Raw genomic sequence first — 13794 nt, forward strand, 5'->3', positions numbered from 1 at the left:
TTTGCATATAAAACTAATTTTATTCGTTCATGAAATTCAGTATGATGCACACGAAAATAAGCCATTATTTAGTTTCAACCCATTGAAGGGCGAACAAAGTGGCTATAGAACACAACACATTCGTCTAAAGACATGGATATGAAAGAAAGAGACAAAAGTTGATATTTAAGCAAAGCAAACATTGGAAGATACTTGTTGGTCCGCAGAGAAATTAATCAGATACTGCAACCGTTTCCACTACCATGGCAGCACCTGTAACTAACAGATGTCACATTCATGACGCGCCCACACATGGGATTTGGACAAGTTATGGTTGCTAGCACATTTGAACTATAGTTATATGGACGATGAACATATCTCTCTTTCACCGTATCATAGTATTCTTTGAAGGCCAGATCAAAGGTTTCTTTTTCGAGCACTTTGTATTTCCACTTCTCAAAATCAACCACAGTTTGATACATAGGCTCAGCATGACCCAGAATCTTCAAGTTACGCCCTCTACTAAGAAGAACCCATCCCAATGGATCTTGTTTAAGGCAAAGAAAGGTCTTGACAACTTCTTGGATTTCACAGTCCATTCTGTCCTTGCACTCCCTATTCTGCTTCTTCCCATCTATGCCGATCCAAAAACAAGGAACACTGTCGGGGTTACCCTCCCCCAACTGGTACCTCTCTATGTTAAAATCCGCATTCTTTATATTCTCACTCTTGTTAATTTTTGCAATCGCTGCTGAGAAGTTCTGGACCCACGTGCTGTCGTTACCTCCATAGATGAAAACGTAACTACTATTATCCTTTCCCTTGGCCTGATTCACGTCGTAAACATATGTACATTAAGTAATTAATTAATCAGATAATAATTAAATACTAATAAGATACTCCAATTATATATAATTTTAATATTCATGATTATCCACGTATATTGTGATATATATGCTTCCTGTGCATGCATGCACGTACGTATATTGTATAATTGTGCTTACCGTTGCTTTGGGATCCGTTTTCTCCAATAAATTCCAAAACCATTTCCATTTTTTGTTGAGATCATCACCGTCACTTTGAGTAAACGGAAAAACTTCGATACCCCATTCAAAAATAATCTGCATTGCATTCTGATTGATTATATGGCCTTGAGGGTTGATCACAGACACAATAGGCTTGCCGATGTCAATGTTGAATTTAAATATCTCCGTTAAAACTGCACGTCCTGGTAACTCTTCAAAGTGCTCCAACACGCTCCATTTGATCTGTTCCTTCAATTTATTAAACTGCTCCTTCTGCTCGCTTTTCCACTCCCTCACGATGGGAACCCATAAAATCTTGAAATCCCCTTTTCTGACCCCTTTTACTTCTTCTCCCGGGTTCTCTTTCAATCTGTTATAGATCGAATTCAAAAGCAAAATCTCGTCTAGAATGCTGTCAAGCCCCGAAATGAACACCATCACATGTTTCTGCTTGAAAACTTGAATACCCTGTTTGGTAAATTACAAAAAAAGACATTCATTTACAATTTAATATTCACTATTCATGTGGGACACCCCGGAGATTTTCTATTTCAAACAAAATTTCTCTTTGTTTAGAAAAATGTCTCATAAAATTGATAAAAGAATCCTTATTTGTATAAAGAAAAAGTTAAGTCAGACAAAGACAAAGAATGTGTTTGGTTTTCCGTTAGAAAGCTTCAAATGGATGCTTTAGCACAGCACTAACCGTGGTAATTTCGACACCATTTTCAAATATTTTGGGAATGGGAGTTCCATTGTTAGGACCCGGAAGAAACAGAACATCGAAAAGATCTACAACATCTTTAATTTTAGTAATTCTAATGAAACGGCTTCGGACATCATCTATCTTCGCTGCAAACACATGGGGAAAATATCTTATTAGTACTAGAGGAAAAATCTCCCTAGTATTGGAGGAACAGAACCACATAAGCACTATATACCGATTTCAAATCTGCAACGTTCCAGATCAGTCTTCAACTTGATATCAATGTCAAAAAGCCTGCTTTTAAACTCTGATAATTTATGATTGCTGAAAACAAAATAAAAAATAAAAATATGCAAAACTAATCGGTCACAATTTTACTTCATTTACATTAGTCACTGTTTTTTCAACGTTAACTTATGTTTGCTTTAAATATTAGAGCTTAATTTCTATGTATCCAAATGAAATCATAATAATTAATACAAAATTCAACAAACTTACGATACACCAATGAGGTTGCCGGCAGAAGCAACAACTGCCGCAATTGTCCAATATACAACAAGAGGGATATGTTGCATGGCCTCAGCCAAGGAACGCACTTCCTCTATGTCATAACCCCTAGCAGAGATTCTTGACCACTCTATGAAGTGATTAAGCACTTCCACAAAAACTACGACCAGATCAGTCATATCTGCAGTGACATTTCTGCTTTCAACTTGGTTCAGCTGCTTCAACGAGTTCCCAAATTGTTCTGCTGTTTGAATCGCATTGAGGCGCCAAAATTCCCCATATTCCAAAGAGAAAGCAGCTAGAGATATTATTGCTTTCACATCCCAGGAGAACCCACTCAGTTGTCGAAGAATCTTAAGTGTTGTTTGGTGTGCACATTCTGGAGTGCCACGTGTCGTTATTATCTATAACAATTATATATCAGCATTTAGCACCACAACAAAACAAAAATTAATCCCCTAATTAAGTTCATCAACATATAGAATTAACCTGACAAGAAATCCGCTTCAGTGTAGTAAAGTCTGGTTTGAAACTCTCAACAGAAGTCTGTGGCAGAACAGCCTGTCCAACAATTAAATGTACCACGTGTTATTTGTTTATACGTAAGTAGAGATTTGACATAATTATATATGTGAATTGATAGAGTATAAATGTTAATTAAAGTGAAATTAAAGGGTGATGGAATTTGGTGAAGTACAGCAGTTGCTGAAACTTGAGCTGAAGCTGAGATCAAAGTGTTGTGGACAAGGTTGAGAAGGGTATCCTTGTCGCACTCTTTATCATCATTGACGTGGGTGAGATAAACTTTGTGCAGGATCTGAGAGTCTAGAAGCTCAAAAGGGTTCGGGAGTTGATCTTTCTGCTGTAGCGTGGTGGCACTTGCAGCTACGTTGGACAATGCCAATGCCATGATGATTAATTTGTATCTTCTGAGGTTTGTATTTGAGAGCAAGAGAAGAAAAGGTTTTGCGTTGTGATGTAGATGTAGAGATAGGTGCTCCACATATTTATAGTACTTTAGAATTCAGAGACTCCAAATAAACAGAGAGAGAGCAAAGCGGGGAAAAGAAAAACACAGAGTAGCTTCTGAAGCAGGCTGAGCGTGCATGAAACATGCTGTAATGATGGGGATTTTGCAATATACCCTTGAGTGATTAGGATTGTTGAGCAATGTGAGGTAGATTAGCAAGGGTATAATTGCTATTTCAGTTTAGTTATTTATCCAAGTTCTGCTTTTTTGGGGATCTTTGGTTGGTTAGGTTTTTTTATACAGGAAGCTAGCTATGCTTTGTGTGGGTGAATTTGGACGAATCAAACTTTTGCTTTTTGGAGCCAAAAGAAAAAGAAAAACGAACAAACATCCTATGTAAAGAAACCTTAATATACCGCTAATGTGTTGACAGGGTTGTATGCGTGGACGTGGAGTATTAACTTAACTACTTAAGTAACTCCAGATTAAGTAATTTTATTAGAGCAGCTCTGCCGTACCTTAACATTTTGAGGGATTTTGGAACCTTTCTTAGGTGGCATAAATATAATGGTTAACTAACACATATAGTGCCAAGTCACTTAAATGAATAGCTAAGTTATAAAAATTGCAAAATAGTCCTTCAAGTGTTAAGTTAAAAGTTTAGGATTATTTTTATTTTTAGTTCTGTAGTGGTGGCTTTACATAGGTAGAGGTTTCGACTAGTTCATTTCTTTTCTGCCATTGATACTTGAGACTTTCGTGGTTGTCTCATCTTACTCGGAAGGCTTCGCATGAGTGACGAGAGTTTCGTGACTGTTGTATCTTGGTCGGAAGGTAATTTTTATTGTTTTGGGCTTGATTTTCTTGGTCGTCTTTCAAGGTTTAGGGTTTGACATTGATTTTGTCCTTCGTTCTCTTCGTTCTGTAGGTTCATTCGTTACAGGTTTGCACCATTTCATTGCCATCGTCGTTCATTGTAAACGTTGTTGGCCGACTTTGAGGGTTTAGGGTTTGGCTTTCAAGAAGGTCATCTTTATTGTTTTCAGGTTCGTTTTCTTGGTCGACTCTCAAGGTTTATAGTTTGACATTGATTTTCTCCTTCGTTATCTTCGTTGTGTAGGTTCATTAGTTACAAATTTGTGCCATTTCGTTGCCATCATCGTTAACTACTCGACGTTCTTCGTTTAGATTTTGGCTTTCGACTTTAACTTTCGAGAAGGTAATCTCTATTCATTGTGTTCCACTTTGAATTTCATAGGTTATTCGGAAAATTAATCACTTATTTGGAATTGTCTTCTTCCTTTAGGTCGAAAAGGTAATTTTGATTGTTTGGCAGTAGCTATTCGACATTGATTTTTGGCGAAAAGGTAATGTCGTTTATTTATTTTTTTATGTTACTGTCTGTATTATGTTATGAGTTTGGGGTTTTTGTTTTAAATTTTGTGTATAATTAGTTAACAGAAAATGAAGGTTGTGGTGAAAAATGAATGTGTTTGCACTATGAATGTGTTTGCACTATGGGTTTAATGTGTTAGTGTTATACTGATATACTCTATTTTTTTTTTCTTGTATAAATTTTTTGTTATACTCTATTTTTATTTGAATTGTATTTGTTTTATTTAATGAAGGTTGCATTTTGTTTTCACATTAGTAGTTTTTTCCTTAATACTATGTTTAATTTTAATATATACATTTATTTTGGTTTAACTGTATGTATTCTTTGATAGATTAGTTATTTGAAATTCATGTTATGGTATATATTGCAGATGGATAATTGTGATAGAGAACCAACTGTTAATTTGGGTGATGATAAGGATTTAAGTAATGATGTTGTTATACTTGATGACATTGATAAAGATGATGTGAATGATGATATTGATGGAAAAGTTTGTGAAGAAGAAACTGTATCAACTGATGAATTTAAAAGAATAGCTGATTTGATAGGCGATGATATTAAAGGTTTATAATTTGGTAGTGAAGACCATGCTTTTGAATTTTATACTGCATATGCTAGGTGCCATGAGTTTGTAATAAGGAAAGATGATATACATAGAGATATAAAGGGAGATGTTATCAAACGTCTTTTTGTATGCAATAGAAAAGGTCTACGAAATAAAAAAACACTACTTGAGGGTGGATAGGAAAAGGGATCATAGGCCCATCACTCGTACTAATTGTCAAGCTAAGTTTCGTGTTTACCTTGATTATAAAACTTCTAAATGGAGAGTATCTTCATTTGAGGAAACTCATAATCATTATGTTACCCCACCCCATGATATCCATCATATTCCTAAGTACCGTGTACTTTCTGATGGTGATAAAGCTCAAGTGAATAGTTTCCATTCATTTGGTGTTAGAACTTGCCATATAATGGGATATTTATTATCTCAAAAGGGTGGATATGGTAGTATTGGTTTCTCAAAACGTGACCTTTACAATCATTTTTATCGTACCCAACTTGATGTGATTAAAGATGGGGATGTGAGAGTTGCATTAAGCTATTTTGAAGGCAAGGCTGGTAATGATCCAATGTTTTATTCAAAATTTCAAACTACAGATGATGGTAAATTGAAGCATTTAATTTGGGCAGATGGATGTAGTAGATCAGACTTCCAATGTTTTGGTGATGTACTTGCATTTGACACCACGTACAAAAAGAATAAATACAACATTCCTTTGGTAATTTTCTCTGGTTGTAATCATCATTCTCAAACAACTATTTTTGGTTGTGCTTTGTTGGCTGATGAAATTACTAAGACTTATAAGTGGGTGTTGGAGACTTTCTTGGATGCAATGCATAATAAATATCCAAGATCAGTTGTTACAGATGGTGATGGAGCTATGAGGGAGGCCATAAGACAAGTATTTCTGATGCATCACATCGTCTTTGTGCATGGCACTTACATAAGAATACTTGTGAGAATGTTAAGATTTCTGATTTTTTATCAGATTTTAAGACAGCCATGTATTCAAACTTTACTCCTGATGAATTTGAATCATATTGGAAGAAGATAATTTCAAAGCATGGTCTTGTTGGAAATAAGTGGGTTTCTAAAACGTATGATATTAAGCATTTGTGGGCTACTGCTTATTTTCGTGATAAATTTTTTGGCCGCATAAGAACGACTTCTCAGTGTGAAGCGATAAATTCAATAATCAAAACTTATGTTAGGAGAAAAAGTATTATAATGGAATTCATAGAATGTTTTAACCAAGCTTTAAGAGAATATAGGAACAATGAACACATTGCAGATTTTAAAGATTCTTTTGTTGAACCAGTGTTGACTACCTCTTTGTATAACTTTGAGCGTGAGGCTTCAAAGATATATACCATGGAGATATTCAAAGAAGTGAAGGAAGAGATAATAGTTGTTGGGGCATTGAATGTTGTTGAGCGAATACAAAATGGAGACCAATTGTTGTTCAAGATTAACATGTATTGTAATCGTATGAAAGAAGTCAATGTTGTTTATGATACAATGAAGTGTAACATAGTTTGTGAATGTCACTTATTTGAATCTCGTGGTATACCCTGTGCTCATATTTTTGTTGTTATGAAAAATGAGTACATGGAAAATATTCCTCAGAGTTTAATTTGTAGAAGATGAACAAAGACAGCAAAGATTGATTCATTATGCTCAGATACATTGGAAACAACTTCAGATGTGATGAAAAATGCTTGATTTGGGGCAGTTTCTACTGTTGCTAATAGGCTTTGTGATATTGCTGCAAATAAAAGCAATTTATTTACTCAAATTAGAGATGATTTATTAAATTTGGCTCATAAGTATGAGAAAATGTTGGATGGAAGTCACAATGACATGTCATGTGTCAACGGAGTTGGTGATCCGATAGTAGTGAAGACAAAAGGGGCTCCAAGAAAGAAAGGATTTGGTGGTAACAAAAGACGATGCAGAAACTGTAATAACATTGGCCACACAATTAGGAGATGTTCAAAGTTTGTTGGTTCTCTTGACATGAATCAAAACAATGAAGAAAATGAAGACAATTTATCAATTGCAGAATCCATTGATGATGACAATGTAATGTTATTATGTTTGACAATTAAGTTTTGTTTTGTGTCCTTACAAAAAAAATTTAAATAATGATACAAAATTTTTGTTTTTTAGGAGAAGGAAGATCCGACACATGATGATGATACAAATGTGGTTGTTGATATTTTATAAAATTTCTTCTTATTATGTTATTTACAAATTAATTTGTGTTAGTATTTGTATTTGTAATGTCTAATTTTATTTCATTTTATTGCAGAATGCGAAAGACAAGAAAAAAAGAAATGGATCAGAAAAGACAATTAAGAAAGTCAAAACCTTTAATGTAGAAAGATCTATTGTGTGCTTTATTTTGAAATTCTTTTGTTTTTTGTGTTGTTACTGTTTGAGTAATTTGATTTTGGGTTTAACTTTTTATTTGTAGAAGCAATTAAGAACTGCATCAACAAGTAGAACAACACCAGTAATCCCTAAAGTCGAAGTTGTGGTTCCTTCTTTTCCCCCTTGTAGTGGAGTTAATTCAATTTATCACCCAGGAATTTTGATTCCACCTTCATTTGCATACTTGCCATCCCAATATATTACACACAATCAAGGCCTATCTATTTCAGCTAATTCTCATTATCCATTTTTTACACAGCCTTCTCAGATTTGATTTTAAATTGTATTTAATTTTGTACGTACTTTGATTTTTGTAAAATTTTTAAATATTGACCTTTTTTTTTAATGCAGAACAATACAATGCATAATGTCAGTAGTGGTTTCTATTGGAATAATTTGCTTCAACAAACAATTAATAATGGAACTGAAACTGGTTAGTGTTTTTATAATGGATGAATGCAATTGGTTTGTTAAATTTTATGATAAATGAATTTTAATTATTGTCCTTTGTTTTAATAATGCTTTTTTTTTTCTTCAGGTGGAATTGCTTATGATCCTTAATTTTCATAATTTTTCAAGAACATGGTTGATGAGAAACAGAAGAAACGTCGTTATGTATTCTTTATAATTTATAATTTATATGAATGTTTTGGATGTTTTGAGGACCAAATTATATATGCATATTAATTTGATTTATATATTTTTTAAGTTGGTAGTTTTATTCCCTAGTGTAGGCCATTTTATTTTATTGAATCCGAATGTTAGACATTAAGATTAGTTTGTTTTTAAAGTTAAAAAAATTTTGTGTGTATGTCAATTGTAACTAGTTATTTTGATTTTTTATTACTATTATTGAACTTAAGTCAGCAACCGAGTCTAATGATTTACGTAATGCATAAACTTACGAATTTGAAGTTACGAATTTGAAGCAATTTAAGAATTTGAACTTACGAATTTGAATTGAGTTAGTTGGGAAGAATAAAATAAAGAATACATAAAGTATAACACTTTCATGCAATACTGGGACCTTTAGAGCCCTGTTAAGAAAGGCAATTATAGTGATGAAATTAATGACAGTAGGATCAAAGTAATGACCTTAGGTTTAGAAATTTTAAGAAAACAGTAAAATCTAAAATAGTTAATCTACATATAGTTCAGGAATTTTTGTTTTAATATCGAAGTCAAGTAGTTCTAGCATGAAGTAATTTAGTATTTATTATTTATAGGTATGTTAAAAAAAGTAAAAATGTATTTCAGTTTTTTTATCTAAGGAAATTGCAATCCAAACGTAGCCCATTTATTAATTTTACATGGGCCAATTTTAAGTAACCTAATTCGAGTACATAAATGACTAAGGTGGTGTTTATATATATGATGATCCAATTACTAATCCTAAAGTCCAAAAAGATAAATGTCATATGGGCCTACAAGACCTCGTAATCCAATTATTTAGTGCCTTGGTTCCGCTTGGGTGACTGTTTGGTATTAGTAATTAGAAGTTAAAAGGTCTCATCGTTTCAAAAGACGAAAACCCAAACCGTCAAATACAAGGTTTTGTCAAATCTGTGTTTTGTGTTGGAGACCAATGGTGCCAAGAAGACAAACACCGATTAACGAGATGAAGACTTTAGGGTGGTTCATGACGTTTCATCGGAAAAAAAAGGTAATTTTATGATTTTGTTTACGTTTTTAAAGTTATTTGGTTGATAATTTTTAGTTTTCTTCGTTAGCCTTTTGGAAAAGTCGAGGAAGACTTCTAGAACAATTTTAAGGACGAATTGGGTGGCATCTGGACACTAATTGATGAAAAGGAAAACAAACACGAAGTGAAATGTGAAGTCGTCCGTGAAGAAACACTACTGACAGATGGTTAGGTTTTCTTGCAAAATTTTTATGGGATGACTGGAGATCATTCCATCATGTTTCGCTACGTAGGTTGAGGTTGTTTCACATTACTGTATGGAGTAACCCATCGAACCTAAAATCCATAGATAAAGCTACAAACCCTTCGCGTTCATCTCGTAATCCCAACCCGGTAACTCCATCTGAAAGTCGACCACCCACCTATACGAAAAAAGTGTTCAAAGTAGTGCTGCTGAGTACAAAGCAACTGGAAATCAATTGGTCAATATATTTTATTTTTTGTCTTTTTAAAAATAAAACCTTTTTTATGAATAAGGTTAATACAAAATAATTATTTATTTTATATTCTGATAGAGCTTACCGGTAGAATTTGGAGATCATTTGCATAAGAGAAGATGAAAAACGTTGAATATCTGTGGTCCTGTGGAGATGGTGAAATGTTCTGTCATCATTCGTTCTGAGGGAAAGAAATGTGTCAAACTTGGGAAAGGTTGGAAGTTTTTTTGTTACAAAAATCAGTTTGTTGCAGAAGATGAACTTCAATTTTCATTTCCTCATGATAGACGCAATTTGGCCCATGTTATGAAGATTCAGAATTGATTATCGTAATTTTAATATTTATGGTTTAGGAATAATTTTTAATATTTTGGTGTTATGAAGTACACCAGATTAACAAAGTCAGTCTGCTTTGTTATCATATATTATAAACATTATGCTTAGGGTTTCAAATTGACTAAGTTCAATTTTTATATATTTGACGTTTTTATATATTATATTATATTATGCATTTCTTAAATGGTCTCTCCATTTAGAAGTTTTATAATCAAGGTAAACACGAAGCTTAGCTTGACAATTAGTACGAGTGATGGGCCTATGATCCCTTTTCCTATCGACCCTCAAGTAGTGTTTTTTATTTCGCAAACCTTCTCTATCGCATACAAAAAGACGTTTGATAACATCTCCCTTTATATCTCTATGTATATCATCTTTCCTTATTACAAACCCATGGCACCTAGCATATGCATTATAAAATTCAAAAGCATGGTCTTCACTACCAAATTCTAAACCTTTAATATCATCGCCTGTCAAATCAGCTATTCTTTTAAATTCATCAGTTGATACAATTTCTTCTTAACAAACTTTTCCATCAACATCATCATTCACATCATCTTTATCAATGTCATCAAGTATAACAACATCATTACTTAAATCCTTATCATCACCCAAATTAACAGTTGGTTCTCTATCACAATTATCCATCTGCAATATATACCATAACATGAATTTCAAATAACTAATCTATCAAAGAATACATACAGTTAAACCAAAATAAATGTATATATTAAAATTAAACCATAGTATTAAGGAAAAAGCTACTAATGTGAAAACAAAATGCAACCTTCATTAAATAAAACAAATACAATTCAAATAAAAATAGAGTATAACAAAAAATTTATACAAGAAAAAAAAAACAGAGTATATCAGTATAACACTAACACATTAAACCCGTAGTGCAAACACATTCATTTTTCACCACAACCTTCATTTTCTGTTAACTAATTATACACAAAATTTAAAACAAAAACCCTAAACTCATAACATAATACAGACAGTAACATAAAAAAATAAATAAACGACATTACCTTTTCGCCAAAAATCAATGTCGAATAGCTACTGCCAAACAATCAAAATTACCTTTTCCAAAACCCGACCTAAAGGAAGAAGACAATTCCGAATAAGTGATTAATTTTTCGAATAACCTATGAAATTCAAAGTGGAACACAATGAATAGAGATTACCTTCTCGAAAGTTAAAGTCGGAAGCCAAAATCTAAATGAAGAACGTCGAGTAGTTAACGACGATGGCAACGAAATGGTGCAAACCTGTAACTAATGAACCTACACAACGAAGATAACGAAGGAGAAAATCAATGTCAAACCATAAACCTTGAGAGTCGACCAAGAAAACGAACCCGAAAACAATAAAGATGACCTTCTTGAAAGCCAAACCCTAAACCCTCAAAGTCGGCCAACAACGTTTACAATGAACGACGATGACAATGAAATGGTGCAAACTTGTAACGAATGAACCTACAGAACGAAGAGAACAAAGGACAAAATCAATGTCAAACCCTAAACCCTGAAAGACGACCAAGAAAATCAAGCCCAAAACAATAAAAATTACCTTCCGGCCGAGATACAACAATCACGAAACTCTCGTCACTCATGCGAAGCCTTCCGAGTAAGATGAGACAACCACGAAAGTCTCAAGTATCAATGGCAGAAAAGAAATGAACTAGTCAAAACCTCTACCTATGTAAAGCCACCACTACAGAACTAAAAATAAAAATAATCCTAAACTTTTAACTTAACACTTGAAGGACTATTTTGCAATTTCTATAACTTAGCTATTCATTTAAGTGACTTGGCACTATATGTGTTAGTTAACCATTATATTTATGCCACCTAAGAAAGGTTCCAAAACCCCTCAAAATGTTAAGGTACCGGAGAGCTGCTCTAATAAAATTACTTAATCTGGAGTTACTTAAGTAGTTAAGTTAATACTCCACATCCACGCATACAACACTGTCAACACATTAGCAGTATATTAAGGTTTCTTGACATAGGATGTTTGTTCGTTTTTCTTTTTCTTTTGGCTCCAAAAAGCAAAAGTTTGATTCGTCCAAATTCACCCAGACAAAGCATAACTAGCTTCTTGTATAAAAAAACCTAACCAACCAAAGATCCCCAAAAAAGCAAAACTTGGATAAATAACTAAACTGAAATAGCAATTATACCCTTGATAATCTACCTCACATTGCTCAACAATCCTAATCACTCGAGGGTATGTTGCAAAATCCCCATCATTACAACATGTTTCATGCACGCTCAGCCTGCTTCAGAAGCTACTCTGTGTTTTTCTTTTCCCCGCTTTGCTCTCTCTCTGTTTATTTGGAGTCTCTGAATTCTAAAGTACTATAAATATTTGAAAACCTTTATGTGATTCCGATAGATAAATCCGTCATAAATTTTTTGTTTAATTTTAATAAATTTATTAATGTAACACCCCTCAAGACTTCACACGATGACACTTCATGCAACTTCTTGTTGGTCAGAACCTTTCACCAGTCAAAACTCTCCATGGGTAGCCTTTTTTGAGATATTTGTCCGCTTTTAGGATATTACTCCAAGTCAAGCACGCTTAACTGTCGAGTTCTAATGAGATAAACTACCGAAAAGTAGATGCATCTTGTTAATATAGGTAATACAAATTAATTCGTTTAAGTTATCATTAACTATACAGTCTCATACTTGTACAATCTACTTATTCTATTTAAAATAATATTATGATACAATTTAAATTATTTATTATAAATTGAAAAGTTTAAACAATAATTTATATATTTTAAAATATTATTTTTATAATTTGTAATGATAATATAATTTATAAAATTATAAATATTTATCTATTACATATTAAAACTTATTTATATATAAATACTTATAATGTGTAATATACAAATTAAATTAGTTAAATAATAATGAATAAAATTTCAAATTTATTTGAATATTAAGGTTTAAATAATTTTATGTTATCTTTTATATGCGATTAATTTCATCATTATTTTATTTTTTAAACTTAATATAAATTAAAACTTCATATTTTAAATGTGAACAATAGTATTTTGAAGGATTTTTTTTAATTTGTTTAGTTAATTCAATTCTTTTATTTATCATATTTATTTATAAATTAAATTTTAATATTTTAAATAAATTATTAATTAAATTAATATATTTATTTATCTTAAATTTAAGATATAAAATTAATATATATATATATATATATATATATATATTTATCCTTGTTTTATTTTATAATTATCAATCATTAATAAAATATTAATTTAAAATATTAATTAATTATATCATAATATTTTTATATCAAATTTAAAACTAGATATTAGTTATACAAAAATATGAAGATCATATAGTAAATTATCAATAAGATTCTAGTTAAATAATTTAAAAGAATTAATTTTTTAATTATATTTTTATCAAATAATTTATTTCAAAGCTAATCAATTTTTCTCTATATCAATTATTAATAAAATGTAAATTATGTATATATATATATATATATATCTTAGAATATTTATTTAAATTTTAAAACATTATTTTTATGCTTAATAATTTTTTTTGTTATTATGAAATATCAATAAACTATAAATACTATTTGATGATTGAACACATAGTTAAAATGCTAGTTATTTTCATATATTAGCATATTAATAATTTTGATATATATATGATTGATCTTTTTTAATATATGATTGTCAATTTTAATCATCTT

General features: G+C 31.7%; 1 protein-coding gene across 1 annotated transcript; it reads right to left on the reverse strand.

Annotated features, from left to right (window-relative positions):
- LOC109805199 (protein SIEVE ELEMENT OCCLUSION B) lies at nucleotides 1–3241 on the reverse strand. Its single transcript, XM_020367208.3, has 7 exons — nucleotides 2915–3241; nucleotides 2707–2778; nucleotides 2209–2621; nucleotides 1946–2034; nucleotides 1711–1856; nucleotides 984–1472; nucleotides 1–806 (listed from the first exon to the last, which is right to left on the reverse strand). The coding sequence occupies exons 1-7, from the start codon at nucleotides 3125–3127 to the stop codon at nucleotides 216–218; spliced, it is 2013 nt and encodes a 670-aa protein (XP_020222797.1). The 5' UTR covers nucleotides 3128–3241; the 3' UTR covers nucleotides 1–215.
- Nucleotides 3242–13794: the final 10553 nt, after the last annotated feature.

The sequence above is a fragment of the Cajanus cajan genome, chromosome 7 (assembly GCF_000230855.2).
Source record: "Cajanus cajan strain Asha chromosome 7, NIPB_CcT2T_4, whole genome shotgun sequence".
Lineage (NCBI taxonomy): Eukaryota > Viridiplantae > Streptophyta > Magnoliopsida > Fabales > Fabaceae > Cajanus > Cajanus cajan.

Bases quoted from the DNA above. Each gene is read 5' to 3' on its own strand.
- LOC109805199 (XM_020367208.3), bottom strand. From the start codon at position 3,127: ATGGCATTGGCATTGTCCAACGTAGCTGCAAGTGCCACCACGCTACAG. The intron at 2,622-2,706 runs GTTAATTCTATA...TAATTGTTATAG, and splicing joins TGAAGCGGATTTCTTGTCAG to ATAATAACGACACGTGGCAC. The intron at 1,857-1,945 runs GTATATAGTGCT...ATGTGTTTGCAG, and splicing joins ACGTTGCAGATTTGAAATCG to CGAAGATAGATGATGTCCGA.